The 22285-nt window shown below is 49.5% G+C and overlaps 3 protein-coding genes and 1 long non-coding RNA gene across 9 annotated transcripts; 2 read left to right on the top strand and 2 right to left on the bottom strand.

Moving 5' to 3' along the window:
- The first annotated feature begins 2191 nt into the window (after positions 1–2191).
- On the top strand, positions 2192–9104 carry CA14 (carbonic anhydrase 14). The gene is made up of 11 exons (XM_082362121.1): positions 2192–2253; positions 4217–4237; positions 5203–5382; positions 5894–6036; positions 6263–6358; positions 6554–6620; positions 6818–6975; positions 7086–7206; positions 7427–7447; positions 7573–7657; positions 7781–9104. Exons 1-11 carry the CDS (start codon positions 2199–2201, stop codon positions 7842–7844), a joined length of 1011 nt encoding a protein of 336 aa, XP_082218247.1. The 5' UTR covers positions 2192–2198; the 3' UTR covers positions 7845–9104.
- APH1A (aph-1 homolog A, gamma-secretase subunit) lies at positions 8578–12178 on the bottom strand. Of its 2 annotated transcripts, XM_082362288.1 has the most exons (7): positions 11868–12178; positions 11139–11309; positions 10899–10972; positions 10541–10663; positions 10260–10387; positions 9716–9839; positions 8578–9376 (listed from the first exon to the last, which is right to left on the bottom strand). In XM_082362288.1, exons 1-7 carry the CDS (start codon positions 11978–11980, stop codon positions 9312–9314), a joined length of 798 nt encoding a protein of 265 aa, XP_082218414.1. In that variant the 5' UTR covers positions 11981–12178; the 3' UTR covers positions 8578–9311. The 2 variants fall into 2 exon arrangements, with proteins under 2 accessions (XP_082218414.1, XP_082218415.1); XM_082362289.1 differs by lacking the exon at positions 10260–10387 and having other exon boundaries at positions 11868–12000.
- Positions 12179–12307: 129 nt separating this feature from the next.
- LOC309614173 (uncharacterized protein C1orf54 homolog) lies at positions 12308–20239 on the top strand. Of its 5 annotated transcripts, none has more exons than XM_082362176.1 (7): positions 12308–12365; positions 14558–14623; positions 15816–15899; positions 16678–16736; positions 17154–17264; positions 19371–19472; positions 20161–20239. In XM_082362176.1, the coding sequence occupies exons 2-6, from the start codon at positions 14578–14580 to the stop codon at positions 19467–19469; spliced, it is 399 nt and encodes a 132-aa protein (XP_082218302.1). In that variant the 5' UTR covers positions 12308–12365; positions 14558–14577; the 3' UTR covers positions 19470–19472; positions 20161–20239. The 5 variants fall into 5 exon arrangements, with proteins under 5 accessions (XP_082218302.1, XP_082218301.1, XP_082218300.1 ...); XM_082362175.1 differs by having other exon boundaries at positions 12365–12389; XM_082362174.1 differs by lacking the exon at positions 12308–12365 and adding an exon at positions 12495–14116.
- LOC309614293 lies at positions 20097–22230 on the bottom strand. Its single transcript, XR_014236095.1, has 2 exons — positions 22145–22230; positions 20097–21887 (listed from the first exon to the last, which is right to left on the bottom strand). It is a non-coding gene; the product is annotated as an uncharacterized lncRNA (long non-coding RNA).
- Between the last annotated feature and the right edge of the window lie 55 nt (positions 22231–22285).

Here is a 22285-nt window from a genome sequence, read left to right as displayed (position 1 = left end):
TTATTCAGTTGTGTAGGCAAAATCCCAAAGCCCACCAGCAGTGAAACACTTCCCAGGAGGAATCACACGCAAAACATTTTGAACTGAAACTTTAAAAATTAAAAACTTCATAGACAACCAGGATGTGGCGCCTGGTAAGACACATTACCTACCTTGGGAGGCTGCATCACAGCCCCAGACACTCCAGGGGAACTCTGTCCTGGCAGAGGTCATTCTGTACGGGACTCTTCTTTCCTACCTTGCAAAAGATGTCTCTGCTTTCTTTCTTTTTTCTGTTCCTCTGTGTTAACTGTCCTGATTCCCAGGAAGTCTAATTTACACTTTAAGCCTTTTCTTCTTCTTAGATGGGATGAGTGGGGCTTTGGGGGAACTTCAAAACATAAAACTTATCTGTAAGGGAAAAGTAATTCGGAGGGTGATGAAAGAATTAAAAAGGAAATGACATCTGCAAAATGGCTTTGCTTTGCAAATCAATCACAGTGGACAGAAAAGCATGGTAGACTCCTGCCTCTGCAGGGGCTGATGATCTAGCATATGCATTACTCTGTTCACTTGGCTTTTATCCTGCACCCTTATTTAGCTCCCGCTCCCTTTGTTTTGGCTATTTATTGCTACTTGGCAGAAGCAAGGAGGGCAGAGGGAGCTCAAACGGGTGCATCCTTCTGGCTGTGACTCCGGTGAAGGGTATGGAGGAAAAAGAGGTTTCGAAGTCTGGCCTGAAGTTATCTTTGGGTTTCACATTCTGTAATGAGGGATTTAGGATGTACATTCCAATCGGGATTTCCAGTCCCGTGGGGGGACAAGCACCAGCCCACATTCCTGAGACTCGGCAGCCTCTATGCTCCACTTGCCCAGCTCTCTGGTGGCAGGTTTTGCTCAGTCCCAAAAGTCCTGCCTCAGCCCTTTGTTGGGCAGGAGGGAAGACCCTGGGCCCCTCTTCCACTCCAGCGGGATCACATGGTCTCTCTCTGCTCCCTCCCCTCTCTTTCCCTGGAGTCCGCCTTTTTTCTGATGGTGGTAGTGATTGTTTCTAAGGTCACCCCGTCTCTCCTCCTGCCCTGGCCACCGTGCCAGGGGTCAGTGTCCTCTTTGGTGACAAAAGCCGCCCTAGATCTGGGCTCCCTGGGGAGGGAGATGGCTGGGCCTGACAGTTGGAGCCGCTGTCTCTCTATGGTGTTGCTGCAGCCCCTCCCCCCGCTGGGCACACAAATGGGCTTTATTCAGCAAACAAAACCACCCCCCCTCCCAGGCCACACAGGCACGTGGACCCAACCTCACCGTGGGAAGCGGGTGGCGACAGGCGCAGGAGAAAGAGATTGCTCCAAACAAATTCTCTTTGCCTCACTTCTCTTCCTTATTTTCCACAACCCAGGTTCTGGTCCTTGACTTCCTCCCCTCCACCCGCACCCTGAGTCTCCCAGCTCCTTCTGGTTTACCTCTCTCCTAACTCTGCGCTCTTCCTATTCCAGGGCTGCTCACATTCTGCAGGGCATGAGGAACGGGTCCTCCCACCATCTGCCCTACGCCATCCAGGGAGGTGCTCCTCAGAGGAGAAGCCAGATGGAGAAGAAGAACCCCTGAGGGAGCTGGATGGGACCCCAAAGGATCGGACCCCCAAACCCTCCGTTCCTGCCCCAGCCCATTCCAGGGGACACCCTTCTCAACAGTGTCTGTGTGAATAGCAGAGGAAGGAAGAGCTCACCCCAGCTGGGCTCCTGAGCCAGGGCCAGGGCTCCTGTGAAACCCGCCGCGCTTCGCTCTGAGCAAGGCCATCCTGCATGCTTAATCGGCTATTTAAGGAGCTGTTCGCCAGCAACCCAGACAGTCCCCACTCCCCACGTACACCCGTCCAGAGCCACCTTAAAAGCGGGAGGCAATTGTGAAGTAGCTGGCCAGCAAGTGGAGTGAAGACTGCAGAGGGAGATATAAAAAAGAGAGGGCAGAAAGAGAGGCAGAGAGAGATTTATCCTGGGGACCCAGAAACTCATGGTACCCCACTGAAAACCAAATCCCCTGGAAGCCCGCAGAGACACAAAGAAAGCAAGAGAAAAAGTTAAATACACGCAACTCCAGGAAACTTCTCTTCTCTCTCCGCCACCCCTCCGCCTCTCTCTCTCCCCTCCTCTCTTCCCCCCTCCCCCTGCCCTAGTCCTCTAGTCCCCAAACTCCCAGTACCTTGTGTTCCTTCCAGGGATACCATGTTGTTCTTCACCCTCCTGCTAGAGGTGATTTGGACCCTGGCTGCCAACGGGGGTAGGTACATCTGGATGTCTGTGTGTGTGTCTGTGTGTGCTGATGTACACATGTTGCCATGCATGCTTAATGGAGGAGGAGGAGTGTAAGAGGAAGCCTAGGGCTAGAATAATAGGCTCAGGGATGCAGGGAAAAAGACAGGACTGGGGAGGAGGCCACTTTCCTTCTATTCCCTTTGCCATTCCAGCCTTGCTGTTCGTGGGGATGGGGGCAAACTAGCCTGGGTCAGGATGTGTACATACACTGCGGGAGTCACTTTGCAGGCTACAAATTCTCTCCGGAGCTCTTTCCCCCACTGCCCTGGTCCCAGGCAACCCTCCTGTTCTTCTTTATTTACAAACTCATCCAATTAGGGAGCCAAAGAGGCCTGGAGTGCAAGGATAGAGGACTGATGGGGTGGGGGAATACTCCTACGCCTCCTGCCAAACTCACACCCTGATCCCTGACTATGAACCTCATGGCCAAAGTCCCCTCTCCGTTCTATGGGGCGACTAATTTCCTGGTTTTTCCTGAAAGCTGTAGCAATAACAGTCGACACTGTTGGGCCCTTTACAATTTACACAGGACTTTCAGGAACTCCCAGGAGAGGAGGAAGGATTCTTGGGGGGAACAGGCCGAAGTGCTCCAGGAATGTCCCCAGAACCCCTACTCCTCATTTTTGTGATCCCTGTGCCTAGCACATAGCAGGTGTGTAATTAAAATTTGTTAGAAGAACAGGATGAGGGGGGTATCCAGAGGGCAGAAGGGGAACACAAAGAAGATGATGAGGGGGGGGGCACCCAGCCGAGGATAGTTGTAAATTGCACCTGAGGAGAAAGGAACACATTGGGAAAGAGGAGGAAGAGATGTAAAACTACTGTGTTGAGGATTTGGTGGGAGGGGAAGGGCAAGGCTCTCAGCCTGCCCAGAACCAGGGAATTCGAGTTGTTGAAGTGTCCCACTGAGCTGGTGAGTGAGAGGCTGCCTCCAGCCCTCCCTTGCGATCCTTTTCAGAATCGTCTGAACGAAGGGATGGGCCAGCAGAAGAGCCCAACGATGAGATCAAGGATATCTTGGAAGTCTGAGGCATTTATTTAAGGGAATAAGAGAGAGAGAGAGACAGGGAGGAAGTTAGAATTTTTCTCCAAAGTTTCTAGCAATTTGAATAATGCAGAGACAACCTGCAGGAAGGCATCCCTTTCCCCTTGAAGCAGTTTGGCCCTGGGTGAGAGCTGGACCAGCAGACCCCCGACCTTTTAGCTGGAGACAGGACTGCACGAGAGCCTGGCATGTGACCCAGCTGGCAGTGCTCTTTTCCACACACAACGCTTCACTTTGATCCTGTCCCTGCCAGCCTGGCAGCCTGTGCCCACCCACTACCCTCAACGTGGAGCAGACCCTGCCCGATTCCCACCTTCCCCAGCCATCTGGGAATCTAGGGAGCAGAGCTTCCTGGTGATGGGAAAAGTTTCCTTTAGAGTTCCTGGGACCAGAGGAGGAACTTAAATGTTCATTTACAGCTCAGTGCCTTCTTCCGTGCAATGCTTCCAAGCAAAGGAATAATCGCCCTCTTCCCTCAGCAGCACTGCCCGCCCACGCTGAACTTCTTGCCCCTCTCTTTGTTCCAGTCCCTTTCCTCCAAACCCTACACCGTCACCTCAGCCCCATCTTCTAAGGGTTAGATTGGTTTGGCAGAGGCTGTAGAAAAGTGAGGGTTGGGTATTTTGCACATTTGGATCCAGGTTAATTTTAGTCTCCTGGATTTATCTCTTTTCATTTCTCCTCCCCCTTTACTCAGCGAGCACAAGCACAGCCTGGCTGGTGATTTTAAATAGCCCCCCCCCTCGACCTTTCCACTGAGGTGTCCAGTTTCAGGGCTTCCTTTGGGAAGTGCTAGAGCAGAGGGAGGAGAAAGGGGGGCGGTGTGGAGGAGGGCCCTGCCCCAGGCTGCGCTGGCTGTAACTCAAATTACTCTGCCTTGCAGGTCAACACTGGACATATGACGGTGAGAGCAGAACCCAAGGCCTACCGACACCCCTTCCCCACTGGGACCTCTTCACCTGGCGGGAAGACTTAGCCACGTGGGTGGGGAGGTTTCCTCCAGCTCCTCACCCTAGCTCTTCCCTTCCCCGACTCCCCATGCCCCAGCTTTCACATATATGATTCCTAGACCCTGTTCTAACAATCAAATCCCACACACCCTGATTCAGCAGAAAAGCCAGTTATGTCCTCAGTCAATCCGTGCGGGAGTGAGGGAGCTGGAGTGGAAAGGGAACTGGGTGGGGAAAGGCGCCATAAGCTTAGCTGCCAATTCTCCTCCTGGCTCTCTCTCTATCCTGATGGATCCTACCCCCACCTGAATCTGGAATTGGGACAGAGCTTGAGGTCAGGGGTGAGGAAGAGGCCGGCAAGACAGTTTGTGACCCTGGCAGAAGTGGAACCCAATTCCTTTGCGTTTCTGATTAATAACTTAACCGAATTCCAGAGTCAATGCAAGGTCCAGTGCGAAAGCAAGAAGTGAATGATGGAAAGTCAGCAGATCTGAGTCTTAAGGCCACCTGATAGGGGGGGTCCCAAGGAGACCCTACCTCTCTAGGATCATTTCATTTCCCCAGTTTTCCTGCTCCTACTCAAATCCCACCTTCCTGGGTATGCGGGCTTTCTATCCATCCCCTCTTCCTCTCATTTAGCTTTTTTGCCTTCCAACAAGAGGACAAGTAAGTAAAAGCAACTCTCCCCGTTCATCAGGAGAGCTGGGGAATCATCACTGCCTCTGCGTAGGTGAAGGGACTGCAGCAGCAAGTCCAGCAGGGACGCCCTGCTCACCCAGCCCCGCACAACTGGGAGCTTCATCTGGGGTGGAGAGAAGTGCATTTCTGCCTCCACACGGGTGTATAGCTTGGTGGAGGGTTGCTGAAGGGTGGTTAGGGGCTGGAGGACAGGACAGATGTCTGTGGTAACCCCCACCAGGTCCACATGGTCAAGACCACTGGCCAGCCTCCTACCCTGAGTGTGGAAGCAACGCCCAGTCCCCCATCAACATTCAGACAGACAGTGTGACTTTTGACCGTGAGTTGCTACCTCTGCAGCCCCATGGATATGAACAGCCTGGCACCGAGCCTTTGGACCTGCACAATAATGGCCACACAGGTAAAAAGACCAGGCCTCCAAGGAGATATAAGCTCCAGTTCCAATCTTAGGAGTCAGAGGTGAAGAAGCATTCTCCTAACTTCTAAATTCTCAGAAGGTTTCATCTATAAATTTGGAGACATGAGAACGGGGATCAGGCTCCTGTAGCCAAAGGCGGGAACTGAATGTGTATGATCAAGCTCTATGGGTGGGTTAGCATCACAGCACTGACTTGATCTTTACTAGAAAAGCAGTGGCTAGGACTTCCAGCCAGTGGTCCAGTGGTTAAAACTCCAAGCTCCCACTGCAGGGGGCACGGGTTTGATCCCTGGTCGGGGAACTAAGATCCCACATGCCGCACGCAGGGCGCGGCTAAAAAGAAAAAAGAAAAGCAGTGGCCTATGCGAAGAAGTGGGTGCTGTGCAGGGAGACAGAAAAGGCTGGCCAAATTTCCCAAAAGTGGTGGCAACCCAGGGGTGGGAACGTATCCACGTTCGTCCACCAACCCTAACTCGCTCTCTTTCCCTCACAGTGCAACTCTCTCTGCCCCCTACCCTGTATCTGGAAGGACTTCCCCGAAAATACGTAGCTGCCCAGCTCCACCTGCACTGGGGTCAGAAAGGATCCCCGGGGGGGTCAGAGCACCAGATCAATGGCGAAGCCACAGCTGCAGAGGTACCAGGGAGCAAAGCCTGGATTAGGACACAGTGGTAGGCACTGTCGGTGCCGGGGGAAAGGAAGGATCTGGAAACTGGGAAAAGTCATACTTGGGGGGAAAGGGCAAGCTTTGTGGGACAGATTTAGGACATGCTAGAGGTGGTGGTGGTGGCTAGGATAAAAGCTTTTGGGAGGGGGTAGTGGAGAAACATTAAACGATTCAATTCCCTCTCCCCTCCCTCAGCTCCACATCGTACATTATGATTCTGATTCCTACGAAAGCTTAAGTGAGGCTGCTCAGAGGCCTCAGGGCCTGGCTGTCTTGGGCATCCTCATTGAGGTCAGTGGCCCGCAATCCCTCCTTGGTCTCTCTCCACTTCCTCTGCACCCCTCAGTCCTATTTTGCCCATGTCTGTTGCTGGTCGCCGTCTCAAGACAAGTCAGCAACCCATTCTGACCATTTATCCTATACACAAATGTCTTACTCCAAACATGGACTCATCCCGAACTCTCTCGCCCTTTCCTCCCCGTACAGGTGGGTGAGACTAAGAATCCAGCTTATGAACACATTCTGAGTCACTTGCATGAAATCAGGCATAAAGGTGAGCCCTAAAAATCTATCTTAAGACAAAGTAACATTAATTAGGCTTCAGGGAAATTTCTCACAAAGGCCTAAGAGGCCTGGAACGAGGCAGTGAGTTGGGGCCGGAGGTGGGCGGGGTGTTCGCTTCTAGGAGCCCTGTCTAGGTAAGCGAGGGCGCAGTGAGAGGGAGATGAGTCCTAGTCTGTTCTTGCCCAGATCAGAAGACCTCAGTGCCTCCCTTCAACCTGAGAGAGTTGTTCCCCCCACTGCTGGCGCAGTTCTTCCGTTACAATGGCTCGCTCACCACACCGCCCTGCTACCAGAGTGTGCTCTGGACAGTCTTCAGTCGAAGGGCCCAGATTTCAATGGGACAGGTGAGTGGTGGAGAGGTGAGACAGCAAAGACATAGTTGTAACCTCAAACCCTTTCCCACTCCCGAGAGCGAGTGCCACTTGTCCCTTAATCCCACTCTTCTACTTCTCAGCTGGAAAAGCTTCAAGAGACACTGTTCTCCACAGAAGAGGAGCCCTCTAAGCTCCTGGTACAGAACTACCGAGCCCCCCAGTCTCTCAATCAGCGAACGGTCTTTGCTTCGTTCATCCAAGGTAACTGTACAGGGCTCAGAAAAGGAGACGGGAAACTGGGGGGCTCAATGGCAGGAACTAGGGAACCCCTGGGAAGGAAAAGAAGGCTAACAGGGGAAGGGATTTCCAGGACTTGCTTGGACTGGGAACCACGCCCCAACCCCGAGTACTGGTACAGTGTGCTACTCCCAACTGGGGTGGGGATCTAGTCTCACTGACCCAAGTTTTCTTCCCTTAACAGTGGGATCCTTGTATACCACAGGTAAGACAGGCATACCCAGGTATCGAGGGGTGGAGTGCGGGGTGGGGTTCTCCTCAGTGAGTTAGGGAAAAGCTCAATATCTATGTTAGTCTTAGGCTGACACCTTCTATCTTTATCTCTCCCAGGTGAAATGCTGAGTCTGGGAGTGGGAATCCTGGTTGGCTGTCTCTGCCTTCTGCTGGCTGTTTATTTCATTGCTAGAAAGATTCGGTGAGGTCCTATTCTCCATCCTCCAGTCCCTTCTTTGGCGTTGAAAAGCATTCGCCTACTCCACCTCTAACCCGTTTCGCCTAGGACATTAGTCATTTCCACTAACCATTCTCCCTCTTCCAGGAAGAAGAGACTAGGAAACCGGAAAAGTGTGGTCTTCACCTCAGCACGAGCCACCGAGGCATAGACTCCTTCCCAGTCACCACAGATGCCTTCCCCTCGCCTATCAGGGAGCTTCTAAAGTGGGGTGCAGGGACTGGCCAGAAAATACTGTAGGAGTCGGCTGACATCCCTCCTTCCTCCAGACAGCCCCTACACAGAGGTATGGACAGGCTCTCATTCAAGGAAGAACAACAGAACCTTCAGCCTCTCAAAACATGTAGATCAGGACAGCCCTATGTTGACAATGCAGAGGGTAAACTGTGTTTAGTTGTAGGGGAAGCTGGGGATGTGCCCCAAAGTCCCCCACCCCCTCATCCTTATATCCCTGTCCCTAGATATAGTACAAGATCTCCCCTTAGGAAAAAGGGTTGCTGCTGTTATATTTTTTTCCCTCAATATATTAGGAAATTAAATTTGCCGACCCCGCCTCCGGCCTTACTTTGGGGGCTCTTGAGAACGGGAGAGTTCCTTAATGCCTCAGATGGCAGAGGTGGGCAAAGGGTAGGGAAAAGGAAGAATGGGTGAATAACTCCTTTTACCCCAATTCTGGAGAAGGGGAGATCCACTTCTGGAAAATGCTTAACCCAGAGCTTCTGACATGTTAGACACCCAGCCCAGATTTCTGCCCTGTATCGAAGCTATGCTTGGAGGGAACCAGAGGTTGCCAGGTTAGGAGGGCGGTTGGAAAAGAGACATGAGAGGGCAGAAACCTCAATTAACATGTTATCCCCTCCTTTTAAAGCCAAGTTCCCCCACAATTATAAAGTCCTTTTTATTAGTCAAAATCACAATCACCTTGATTAAAAGGATAGGATATGCCATCCTCAGCAGAAAATGATACAGTTTATAGAAAACCTCCCCGCCCCCCCCAACACCCCCCAATTAAAAACTAGAAAAAAATCTGCCCTCCTTCCCTGCGATGTCACGGTAGGCTGACTCCCCAGTGGCACTGCGGCTCTGGGGTGGGCCAGCTCCCCGCAGCACCCTCCAGTACACCTTGGGGAGAGGAGGGATGCTGGTGGTCAAGGAGGTTGAAACATTAGTTCCAGTAATACCAGTTCCCAAACATGCACTTCCTTCCTTTCCCCCAAAGCCTGGGACCAAGGGGAAAGCTGGATAGATATAAGCCCAGCCATAAGGAGCAATTTGAGGAGGGAAAACATAGTCCAAGGACGTTAGGAGAAGAATTCCAACATACTTCCTCCCTCCTCCCGCTCAAAAAAAAAAAAGGCAATTTGGGGGTCTTTATCACACCAGAAATGGTTCCCCTCAGACCTGAGAAAAAGACTAAGATATCCAGTCTGGGGAGGGGGTACTGGGAAACTCAGAGCTCGTCTACCCTTGAACCTCCAATTGACTTCATCTCCACAGCAATGGCTAAACTAGGTCCCTTTTCTTGGCAACCTGCACTGTCCAGAACAGGAGATGGAGAAATACAGGGCGAGGAGATCAGGAGGGCACCCCAGGCCCAGGGGTCCCCCCCAAGGTTCCCTCAGTCCTCGGGTGGGATGCGCAGGGCAGAATACACCATCACCCGACTGTCCTCCTGCCGTCGGCCTGCAGAGGGGAATGGGGGTGAGTCTTGGGCAGGGTGAGAGCAGAGCACTGACACATGGGGAGTCCTGGACAACAAGGGGAGGGGGTCCCCAGATGGTGGGGATAAGTGCAGATTCAAACCCACCAGTCACTGACTGGCTGAACCCAGACTGCTCCTGGTAAAGCCTAGAGACTAAAGGTCATGAGTGGACAAAGCAAAACCCTGAAGGTGGTGGAATAGACCGACGAGGAGACAGAGAATGGTGGGCAATGGACCCGGGCTAGGGCTGGGCTCAGTCATGGGCAGTGGGCAGGCAGATGGGATCTGTCAGGCGATCAGTCCAGGTAGTCAGTCCTTACACGAGAGACTGCGCTGGATACTTCGGAAGGACCCTCCAGCTGTGATGAAGGCCCAGAGCCCCATGGAAACAGTGACTGCATAGATGGGCAGCAGGCTGGCCTCGTACCAGGGGTTCAGGAATGTCTGGGGATGGGGGGAAGAGTAGAAAAGAGGTTAGATTCCTCCTCTAATCCCCATATTCTCTTTGTGCCTTTGACCCAAATCTCCCCCAGATATCTCACTCATATCTCCCAGTCCTTCAGAACACCGATATCTTGTGGTTAAGGGCATTTGTGATTTTTCAGCCCCCTCAGAGGTTTCTGCCACTCCTGCTCACCTCAGGCCATCTGCATTAGTTTGACTAATCCATTCAAACTCCTCCCTAGAGCATCCGCAGAGCAGGTTATACAATTGATGCTGAGGTGAGAGACGTCTAAAGACTCACCTTTCTGCCTCCTCCCAAGATAAGTTTTTAAATGTTAAGAAGTGAGAATATATTTCCCCTCCATCCCACTCACCATTAAGTTCTTTTCTCTCTAACTCAGGCCCCTGTCCCCAACTCACCAGTCCCGATGTCAGTAGGTGACTCCCAACCACCAGGCCCAAAGCCCAGTACCGTCTCCTCTCACAGGCATCAAAGAACACAACTCCCCAAAAGGTATGGAGCAGGATAATGGCTGCTGTCAGAAAGGCTGCAGGGAGGGAGATGGGGATGAGATACATCCCTCATCTTCTCCCAGCCTCCTGAGATGTTGAGCCAAAGAAGTCTCCCAGGGAAGGCCAATAAATCAGATCAGGGTCAGGGATGAATGGGGCATGAAGGCAAGAAAGAAAGTGGATCTTACCTGAAGTCAAGAAGTAATAGGGTGAGTCTCCATGGATCCCAACCACACCTGGCCCAAGTGCATCGGCCAAAATATTGATAACAGAGAAGACACCACTGATGATACCGAAGGAAAGACCAGAAACTGGGGGGAGGGAGGGTTTCATCAATGTCAAAGATCACTGTAGCCTTATTACCAGTGATCCCTCCCCATTCCCAGTCACAGTTCCCCCACACCTACTCTCCCTCCAGACCACCTCTCCTTGGAAGTCAGGTATGAAGAAAAACAAGAAGCCGCTTAGGACATGTGGATGTTTAGAGACTTCCCTGGGAGAGAGGAGTGTCCAACTCCCTCCTCCAGTCCCTCTCCCTTGGCTCACCATAGGCCATCTGGCGGATGGAGATGGGTGATCTTCCGTCCTCACTCAGCGATGCTAACCCCTCATCTGCCTTCCTGGGGTGGGGTGGGTGGGATAGGGGAAACATGAGGGAGGGCAGGAATCGCCTTCCCCTCTAATATCTGCCCTTAGTACCTCCTCGTCCAAACCACCACACAGGGCTGCCCCACTTATAGTTCAGTCCTCTGCCCTTCTCCCCTCCAGACCACCCCATCTTCTTACTTAAGCAGCTTGTAGTAGGCAAAGCGGAACACCTCCTGTAGAAGGACAGAGACTGCAGCACCAAAAATCAGGAGGCCATACTGGAGTCGGGCATCTGACCGGTCGGTCACATGGACCAAGATGAACCAGACCACAGAGGCCAAGAGCAGGGAGACCAGCCAGAAAAATGCCCTGAGGAAAGACCAAGGCAATCAGACAAGCAAGGGTAGGGGGCATCCAGGGAAATCAAAGAGGGGAACCAACCAAGGCTGCAGCATAAAAAGTGGAAGTTAGACTTCCGGATTGTCCAGGGAGACAGGGAGGAGATAGGATAGGTGTCTCCACCAAGGGAGTTTGTAGGGATCCGAACGCAGGGAAAGGGTAAGAAATCTGATTAAAGAGTCTTCAGAGTGATGAGAGCCAGAGTGTAGGAGATCAGGAGGGCGAGGTATCCATTCCTGGATACTCCCTTAGGGCCGGCCGAGGTCAGCACAGCCCCCTTCCAAGTCTTCGCCTTGGGCCTCCTCGGACGTCGCGGGAGGAGTATAGGAGGAATCTGTGCGATCTCTGGAAGGCGGAAACCAACTGCGGGAAAGGGCAAATCACCCAGATCCCTGACTCGACCCTCTCCAATCTTCACCTCCGACTTGTCTCCCCCTCTCAGGCTTCCAGGCTCACCCCAGTTCCTCCAGCCCCTTTCGGATCTCTCTCTTCGGCGTCCTCCCGCGTCTCCCCAACCCCTTAACTCACCCGGCGACCAAGATGATGACGCGAAGCGGGTCTCCTGCCACAGTGATCAAGAAAAGCGCAAAGGCCGGGCCGAAAGCGACGAAAGTGCATCCGAAAAACACTGCGGCCCCCATGGCTGGGCAGCTGGGGGCGAGGTGGGGGCCCGGCCAAGAGAGGCGAAGGGGTGAAGCACGCCAGCCAGGGAGTCCGCGTGGGGTGGCGACGCGACCCCGTGAGGGGCGCGGTGCAATGTCACCCCGGACCCCCGGGAAGGCGGGGACACCGAAACCCCAGATACAGGTCGGCGCGACTTCCTCTACGGAAGCCGAGGAGGGGACAAACCCCTGCCGCGGCCCCATGGCCACCTCCCATCTCATCCCCACCCCCTGGAGGCCAATGGAGAACCCGCGGGGGCGGAGCTGCGGAGGCGGGGGCGTGGCTTCACGACGTGCTGGGAGTTGTAGTCATGCCCTCCTCCTGGACCTCGGCCCTGGGAGTGGCTCCAGCCGGTTAAACCAGGTTCCTGGGTTCGGTTCGACCTTGGTCGCTGTTCCCTTTCGTTATTTTATGGGGCAGGGTGGTAGCAGTCCTACGCTTCTTGAAGAGCTGCAGAGGGGGGAAGATCCTGTTGGAACCTAAAGGACAAATACAAAGAAAGCACAGGATAGAGGGTGCAGGGAGATAGGGACGGGTATTGTTCTTACTTGAATGAGAGGAAATGAGCTAGAGCTACTGCCTAAGAGATGAAGGTTGCACTTAAAAGTAGGAGCTCTTTGAACAGGCTACTATAGGAAGCATGCAATACAGTGTATCGCTAATGAAGCCTTCATCCGTAATGACAGGAGAATCAGAGCGAAGTAAAAGGAGCCTGGAGAGCAATGTTAGGAGGGTTAGAGGGGATTTTGAGTTAAAATCGAGAGTTAAAGTTGTTTGTAAAAAGCAATTAGAGCTATGGAGTTGGAAAATGACACCCCCCCACCCCCACCCCGCCAAGTTACTCAGTTCCTTTTATGTCATACTTCCTCCATTTATTTTCTGAAAATGAACCTCAGTGGTGTCTTTTCCTCAGGCTGGGGGGAAGGGTAGGCGCAGGGGATGCATATTAGAGCGAAAGAAAGTTAAAGTATGAGAAGAGGGTATTGTATCCTCATTTGTATGCAGGTGGGGTTAGTCCTTAGGGAGGATGTTTAGGAAAAAGAGTACCAGGATGGGAAAGTGAGGGAAACTGGAATATTGTTCTTGAGAGAGTAATCAAAGTACCCAAAAAAACTATAGAAATTCTTCAGAGAGAACCAGGCTTACTTTCCTTCCTGGAAATGATTTATGGCAATGCATAGATGTACATCCACATAAGAGTTTTACATTTTTTTCCAGAAAATTCTTGAAAGGAGCTGAAGGAATAGATTAGATAGATGTACGTGAGAAGCCACCATGCAAATCCTCCCCCAATAAGGTTAAGAGGGTGGGAACATCCTGGCCAGTGCTCAAGACTCTATTGTCTTGCTTCTGAGCATAGCAAACCAGAAGAGATAGGGATAAGACAACTCTTCTCATTTCTCCTTTGAGCTGTTACCACAGCATTTGCTGACTTAATAACGGGAATCAAACCTATCTTGTTCATTGGTAGTTCCACAGAGACTTGCATAGTGTCTGACTCATAGTAGATGTTGAATGGATGTTTATTAACTCCCTTAAAAAAAAATACCTGCATTCTTTTCTTATTCCCTTGCCTCTGAACCCTGAATTGCCTATCAGACTAGGCCTAGCACACTGTGCCTAGCACATACGTTATGTTTGATGTTTCTAAATTGAATTGAATGAAAATGGGAAATATAAAAGCAGAGAGAAGGATAAGATGAACTCCACCCCTGTAGGCTAGAATGAAGGGAACATACCAAGTGACTGAAAGTGGGAGAAGGGGTGTCGCATATACAGCAGGGAAAGAGACTACCTGCTTCCTCCCTTTTCCTATCCTGTGTGCAGAAAGTTGAGAAGGAGGTGAGGTGAGATCAGTACTTAGCAGAGAGGAAGTAACTAGTCTTGACTGAAAGTTGTTTTTTTTTTTTGAAATCAGAAACAATGCAGCAGGTGCTTGGAGAGTCAGACAATGATGTTGATGTTGTTCCCATACTTCGTAGTCCAAGACACGCAGAGAAGGGAGACTATTTTCAGTCTAGGAAAAATGCTCATCCCTTCCTCAGAATAATTTGACTGTGAAGAAAGAGATTGTGATGAAGCCTCGGAGAGAAGGGCAGTTCTGGATAGTGATAGTAAGTCAGGGACAGCGAGAGGGAGGGTGAGCTTTTTGTGAGGACTGGGAACAAGGAAGCAAAGTAGGGGAGAGGGGAAACTCCTTGGTAGGCTGGGGTTTTTGTTGTTGTTTGGTTTGGGTTTCTTTGGGTTTTTCGTGGGTTTGTTTGTTTGTTTTGTTTTTCTGGAAGTGGCAGCAGGAGGCCTAAATGGATCTAGTCTAGAGCCAGAGGGTCTCAATGAACATGTTTCCATCAAAGTTCACTTTGCCTCTCTTGATCTGGGCAGCTGTGGCTGAGGACCGCACTGGTAGTAACTGATGGCCCAGTCAGTCAGCAAGTGGGCGGGGAATTCCCCCCCCTGGGAGAAGGGTTGCTGCAGCTCCTTCCCTGCTTTGGAGGAGGGCAGAAGGCGGGGTAAGTTTGGTGGGAAACGCTGTAATTTCCTTTTTTACTTTCAAGGCACTAGTGCAGAATCCAGAATGGATGTCCTCTTTGTAGCCATCCTTGCTGTGCCACTCATCCTGGGTAAGTACACGTCTCTCCGTGAGCTTTTGAGCCAGGTCTTCTACCATAAATGGGGTGGGAGAAAAGAAAATGAGGAGAGGGCGAGAGGTGCAGTTCAAAAGGAGTGATAACACTTTCTCAACTGTGTTAGATGTCAGGGGCAGAGGGGGAACCTGGAAATTAGGGCCAGGAAAAGGGGAGGAGAGCATAGTCCTGTCAAAGAAGAGACAGCTGACGGGGATGGAGCCCCAGCCATGGGGAGGTCCTAACAAGAGTGAACTCAGCTCACCATCACCACAGAGTTGAACAAGATGAGAAGGACTAAAGTGAGAGTGGAGAGAGGTGGACTCTTTGAAGGTGGGGCAGTCTGAAACTAGCGAGGGAAGCCAGGGTATCTTCTTTCCCAGCGAGTTGGAGAAAAGCTTTGTATTAGTAAAGACACAGAAGGGGTGGCCTTTAGGATAGTGAGTACTGTCTGCCTTCAGGGACAAGGTCCCAAAAGTAGCTTGGCTCCTTCCCTCCTTTGTTCCCAGTCTGCCAGGTGCTCTCATTGTTTCCCTTTCCTCCAGACTCTGTGTCATTGCTTGGGGTTAAGAGAGAGCATTCAAGGAGCTTAGGGAAATATTTAGCAGGAGGCCTAGAATTCCTGACCCAATCAAGTCCAAGCCACATATTTTTAATCCTGGAAAGGAAGAAAAACTAATGCAGATGGATCATTTAGTCCAGCTGACTCATTTTAAGAGAGCGGATGTTAACTGGCTTGTTCAGAGATATTCTACTAGTTAGCATTGAAACTGGAACTAAAGTCCAAGTCCAAGAGGCTGTGTGTGTGTGTTAGTTGTGGGAGCCACTGCTAAGAGAACATCTCTCACAAATAAAGTAGGTCTAGAGCATACTGAGGAGTGGATTTGGAGGTCTTAATTTCTGGTGTCTCTCTGCTTCCTACCTTCTTAAGGCTTAGTTTGGGTTATAGTATGTGAAGGGACCCATTTTCTCTTCTGGGAGTTCCCGGATTGAAAGGGCACAGTGTAACAGGTCTCATCAGAGTTATGGAGCCCAGAAGACTGAGAAAGGTTTAGAGGTGCAGAGGCAGGGAGATAGTAGAGGGGAGGCAGAAGGAAAGGAAACTGATAGAGCTGAGGTCAACGTCAGGTGTCCTTCTATTGCTAAGGAGTTCCAGATGCCCCCTGACCTCTAGTCCTTGTCCCCCTAGGACAAGAATATGAGGATGAAGAAGGACTGGAAGAGGATGACTATTATCAGGTGGTCTATTATTACACAGTCACCCCCAACTATGGTGAGTATGTATAAGGTTCTGACCCTTCGCAGGATGGAGAGAGGTTTGGGAGATGCTCACTTCTGACACTTTGACTTTTCCTTTACAATGGTATAACTAGGTCAGAGAGAAATGTGGCTATGAGCAAAAACTATCAAGCTCATGATGTCATGTCTCAAACTAGTGATTTTCAATCCTTTAGGAATTGATTGAAACAACTTGAAATTTTTCAAATTTGTACATGATTTTAGACACCAGATTGAAAATATAAATGCATACACATTCACAAACATTTTTTTTTAAATGGTATAGTGGTATAGACAGTTCAGCAATTTCTTTTTTTTTTTGAATTTTTGGGTTTATTTATTTGTTTATTTATTTATTTATGGCTGTGTTGGGTCTTCATTTCTGTGCGAGGGCTTTCTCTAGTTGCGGCAAGTGGGGGCCACTCTTCATCGCGGTGCGCGGGCCTCATTATCGCGGCCTCTCTTGTTGCGGAGCACAGGCTCCAGACGCGCAGGCTCAGTAATTGTGGCTCACGGGCCTAGTTGCTCCGTGGCATGTGGGATCCTCCCAGACCAGGGCTCGAACCCGTGTCCCCTGCATTGGCAGGCAGATTCTCAACCACTACGCCACCAGGGAAGCCCCCACAAACATTTTAACATCAAAAGTTCATTAGAATTATACCAGTAAATTTTACAACTTGAGCAAATTGAAGTATTCTGAACAATTTCTTCCTCTTCTCATTTCCAGATCTAGTGCTACCTTTGTTACTACTGATTTTTTTTCTCCTCCCCAGATGACTTTGGTGCAAACTTCACTGTTGATTACTCTATGTTTGAGTCAGAGAACAGGCTGGTGAGTGATATCTACATGACCCTCTAGGAGGATCAGGATAGGTAACAGTTAAAAAGAAACTGGGCATTGTTGAAATGTAAATGACGAACAGGAATAAAAATTAGTTAGGTGAAGTGAAACTAGGTAGTGAGCCCAAAACAAATTTGTTAACCAAAGCTGGGGATGAAGCCAGAATGCAGTAGGTTTGCTAAGACACTGAAAGGGAGGAACAATCCTTGAGTCAAGGGAATTGGTGAATGGGATGGGTACATAATCCATGCAAACATGAAGTAGGGAAGATCCCTGAGTTTAAGTCTTGGGGGATGGGGAGGGGGGAGAAGAGGTGGTGAAGGAGAAAAGAACTCTAAATAGAAAATCTATGAGGATGTTGAATGGAGGCAGTGATAACTCTGTGTTTCCTAATCCTACTGAGGGCAGAACAAGTTGGATAAGGAGGTAATGGAAGCAGTAGAGACTACCATTAGTCGTGAAACAGACCCTGCAGACCATCAGAAGCCTGTAACAGAGAAACCAGTGACAGTGGAACCAGTGAGTGGATTGGGGATAAGGGGGGAGGGAGACAGACAGCCCTTACCCTGGATAGATCCCAGGGCTGGTGACGTGCAGCAGAGGGAGGCTTTGGTGGATGGGGGAACCAAATAACTAGTACTACAATGCAGGTGTTCATCTCAGCTTGGCCATCATTTCTTTCACTGAGATTTAACACTAACCCTGTATACAGAACACTGGGAAGATTTGGTGCAGTTAAATTTCAGCTGAATAGTATTTAATGTGTAAGTAACCTGCCTAAAGCTGCTGATGATGCTGATGATGCTGAAAAAGAAATCTGTGATGTTGTTATTGTCCTCAGAGTATTCATAAAACTCAAGTTTACACTTATGAAACATTTAAAACAAAATGAAAAGATTTGTCACAATGTTAAATTGCATATACATGTGACAGCATATGACAAACAAGTGCTTTAGGCTGTGGAAGGAGAGAGATTAGCACAGGCTGAAGTTGTCTGGAAGACTTTTAGGAGGTAATTGTGCTTGAAATACACTTTGAAGAATAGGTGAGCTTTTGATTGGCAGGAAGTTATGAAAGGATGAAAGCAATTAGGGGGAAGAATAGTTATTCCAAGAGTGAAAGAGCTGCATAGACAAGGGGGATAGAACAAGCAGGGTATGTTTAGTGGATGGAGATTGAAGGAGAGGGTATATGGAAAGGAACAGTGGGAAATTAGGAAATAAAATTTACAATGCTCCAAATATTTGCTTGGTAATCTCACATATGGGAAGATAGGGCCAAATTACAGAGTCTGAAGTATCAGGGTAAGGTTCAGACTTATAAGCAATAGGGAGCCTAGTAAGTTCTTCAGTGTGGTAAACACACAATGAAAGTGGTATTTTTGAAAAATGATTTATCTGGTTGTATGAAGGATGCAGTGGAGTGGAGAGAGACTCATGAGATTTGCATCATTCCAGAAACAATCCATTAAAGGTCTGGACTAGGGAAGTGGCATTTTAAATGGAGAGGAGAAAAATAAGAAACATTTTGAAAAAAATGCCTTGCTCCAGTGATAATTTCATATGGGCAATAAATGAGGAGAGAGTTAAAATAACTTAAAAGTTTTAAACATGGATATCTGGGAAAATGGTTGACCAAAATGGGAACTGTGGGAGATCAGAGTGATTTAGGAGTGAAGTTACAAATTTGGTATTGGCCAAGCTGAATTTATAGTGACAGCCCTATGAGGGTGTCGTAAAGGTAGCTGAATTAAGTCAGTGCTACAGTTCTAAGTGCAAAGTCACAGTTACAAAAGTAGATGAGCTCATTAGAGCCAGTACACACAGAAGACCAAAAGGCCAATGACTGTGCCGGTAGTTAGTAGAAGAGGAATCAACCAAGGAAATGGAGACAAGCTGATTGGAGAGGTAGGCAGATAGCCAAATTTGTATTATAAAGTCTAGAAGAGACAGCTTAATACAATCAATCAAAAGCTACCAAGAGGCCAAGGAGAAGGAGGTGATTGATAATCACAGAGAAAGCAGTTTTAATTGGGTGGATGTAGCAAAAGCTAGATTTTGTGGCGTTAGAGCGGCAATACATTGTGAGGAAGTGGAGGGAGAGGATAGACCAACCATCTGAGAAATCTGGTAATGCAAAAAGAGAAGCAACAGCTAGAAAGGGCAACAGGATCAAAGTGCAGTCTGAATATAGTTGAACACAGATGGGAAGAATTAGTAGAAATGGAAAGCTGATGCTTGACAAGGACAGATAAATATTTTAAAATATATAGTAGGCTCCCTTTAGATTGTAAACTCTGTGAGGACAGAACCACTGTCTTAATTATATTTATATCCCCCCTATGGCACCTAGCGCAGTGACTAGCATAGTGTCATGCACATAGCTTAAAAAACAAAACAAAAAACATCTCATTGAATTGAGTCAGGTCTCCCTGGTATGGTCAATGGCTGAAAGGCACAGAGGAAAGGACTTCTTATAGTGATGGGGAGGAGGGCTGGATCTTTCTCTAAGCTCAGAGGAAAGAAGACAGAGATTGGTGTAAAGAGATGGTTATCCTTCCAGAGTGGGAGGTGGGCAGTAGGAAGGATGACACTAGCCTACTATGAGGAGATGTCTGTATTTTAGCAGAGTCCAGATCTGAACAATGCTGTATCCAGTCTGCAGAGTCCTGGTGCACTCCTCCTGTCCTGGGCCCTCGTTCAGGGGGGGATGTATTTCATGTAGAAGGTGAGAGTGCAGCCACTGGCCTTGGGGGAGTCTGTGAAGCAATTTTACCAGTATCTCTGGCTAGTGTTTCCAGCCTGGTCAATTCTCTCTCAGCTGCTTAAAGAGGGATCACATATAGAAAAATCTTATCTAACTTTAAGGAGGTTTAGGAGATGTTGAGGCAAAGGCCTTTGTAATAAGAGTCATTACTTTTTCTGAACTGGGAGGATTTCAGGACCTCCTAGAGCAGAAGCAGGTGGAATGGAGAAGAAACTTCTCCAGGTTTCCAGTCTGCCTCGAGGAATCAAAGCTGGTTCCAGCTGGCCTGGTTTAAGGCTCTTCAGGTGATAGAGGGCAAAATGGGAGGGGCCCTACAACCTGGCAGAGTCAAGAGGCAGAAGTGGGGGTGGTTCCCTAGTGTAGGGGAGAGATGGTGGAAAGGGGGAAGGAAGAGAAACCTGTATTATAGGGAAGGAATTTAAGTTGGTAATCTAAATAACTATGGGCATGAAGGGGTTTAGCAGAAGGAAGGAGTGAAGAGGGGAGGGGGACACATCTAGTGGATGTCATGGGGAAATCTAGCTCAAAATAAGAAATCTGGGGGGTTTCCATAGAGGTGGGAGGGGCTTCCTGAGTCCCCTGACCTTGTTTTTTTGTTTTTCCCTTTCTTCGTTTTTTTTTTTTTTGTTTTTTTTTTGTTTTTTTTTAGGAGAGGGAAGGCTGCTACGACTCATTGGATGGGGATTTGGGAAGAGGAGAGTGGAAGATTAAATAAATAAATGAAGTAATCTGGTTACTCTCTACTCCTTTATGAGGGTCAGTTCTAAAGCTGCAACACTGAAGAGAGCACCAGGATATAGGTGTGGGAAGGGTAGGTTAGAAAGGGAGTTAGGCGACAGTAGAGTTAGAGGGAATTATTAGGGCTGTGAAAAAATAAACCCTGAAATTTTGGGAATAATGGAGAAAAACACCCACAAACAACAGGTTTATTCACAGCCTATAATTCCCTCTAATTCTACTGTTTTGCTTTATCATATATGGTGTTGAGACAGTATGTTTGCAGAAAGAAAGTTGAAGTGGAACCCTTTTTTCCTTTTTATAAAATAAGCACATTGTTAAACATACGTAAAATATCAAAACTACTTAGAATAGATTTTTAAAATTCACACCCTCCTCCACTTATCTCCCCACTGCAGCTCCTAACTATGTACCCTTTTCATTTAGTAATTAAGGCATTCGGGGACAAACTGTTTTTTTCTTCTTATAAATTTATTTATTTATTTTTGGCTGCTTTGGGTCTTTGTTGCTGCAGGCTTTCTCTAGTTGCGGCGAGCGGGGGCTACTCTTGGTTGCGGTGCGCGGGCTTCTCGTAGCAGTGGCTTCTCTTGTTGTGGAGCACGGGCTCTAGACGCGTGGGCTTCAGTAGTTGTGGCTTGCGGGCTTTAGAGTGCAGGCTCAATAATTGTGGCACATGGGCTTAGTTGCTCCGCGGCACGTGGGATCTTCCTCGACCAGGGCTCGAACCTGTGTCCCCTGCATCGGCAGGCGGATTCTTAACCACTGAGTCACCAGGGAAGCCCAGGGACAAACTTTAAAAAGAAAAAAAATTTTTTTCCTTTTATCCTTCGACCCTAATCAGAACTGGGCTGCCCCCTTGCGGTCTCTTGGATGTTTTAGCTTCAATTAGCCCACAGTCCCTGGGTCCTGTCCCCTTCTCTCCACTGTGCTCTCAATACTGCAAGGGGGAGTTCCCCGGTGGCTTAGTGGTTAGCACTCCGGGCTTTCGCTGCGGTCACCCGGATTCAATTCCTGGTTGGGGAGCTGAGATCCCGCAAGCCTCCCGGCACAGCAAAAGAAAACAAACAAACAAAACAAAACAAAGCACTGCAAGGGCCAGTGAATAGTAAACTCCGGACTTGCCACCCTCCGTCCTTCAAATCTTCTCCAGAGGACAAATGAAGAAACTGAAGCTGGACAAGTACATAATCTAGGAGATCAGAGACCTACCCACTCTCCTTTTCTTGTGCTAAGAAACACAGAACTAAGGGTACAGGGCTCGGGGAACCAGGGTAGAAAAGTCAGGAACAACCCAGCGGGGCTTTGACCTCTGGAGTCGTGGCGGGCTGGCATCTGAGCTGGTAACGTGCGTGGCGGGTTACATAAGGAAAGGGCTGGTGGAGCCGCCCCAGCGGGAGCCCGGGAGAGGACGCGGTGTTCTCGGCAGCAATCCCCACCCTCCTCACCCAGCAGGGCAGGAGGCACCCAACTTGAAAGAGAAGGAGGAGGAGGGGAGGGTGAAACAGAGACGGGGCAGTCACGAGAGCTGGGCCGCCGAGAGGGGGAGAGTATACATAGTGGCACACATCCATTCTCTCACACACGTTGCAGACGCAAGTCGCTGATCGTTTCCACGTGCTGCACTCGTGAGCGGAGGCGCTGAAAGAGGGGGCAGAGGGGTCGGTTCCCAAGGAAGAGCCAAGAGTCCCACATCTCAAGGCTCACCCCTTAGGTCACACAACCAGTCTGCACACTCCAGCTGCGCGGCTCCGGCACACCACCATCCTATTTAAAGCCACAGGCTCCGCCCTTTTCCTCCCCTCCCTTCTTTTCCACTCTTTTTCCATCCTCCTCCTTCTCTCATCACCGGGTCCTCCTCGCTAGCCGCATGTAGGGGCGGAGCACGGAATGCTTACCTTCCAACCAATCGTCACCTGACTGCATCTTTATTGGCCGAGCCCCTGTATGCTGTAACAAATGGAATGTGAACTTCAGTAACGAGAGTCACGTGCCACCGGCTAGACAACCAATGAGGGTGCGAGGTCTGTGTACGCCGG

Source organism: Balaenoptera borealis (assembly GCF_965194805.1).
Source record: "Balaenoptera borealis genome assembly, chromosome: 1".
NCBI classification, from domain to species: domain Eukaryota; kingdom Metazoa; phylum Chordata; class Mammalia; order Artiodactyla; family Balaenopteridae; genus Balaenoptera; species Balaenoptera borealis.
This window is presented reverse-complemented; position numbering and strand designations above follow the sequence as displayed.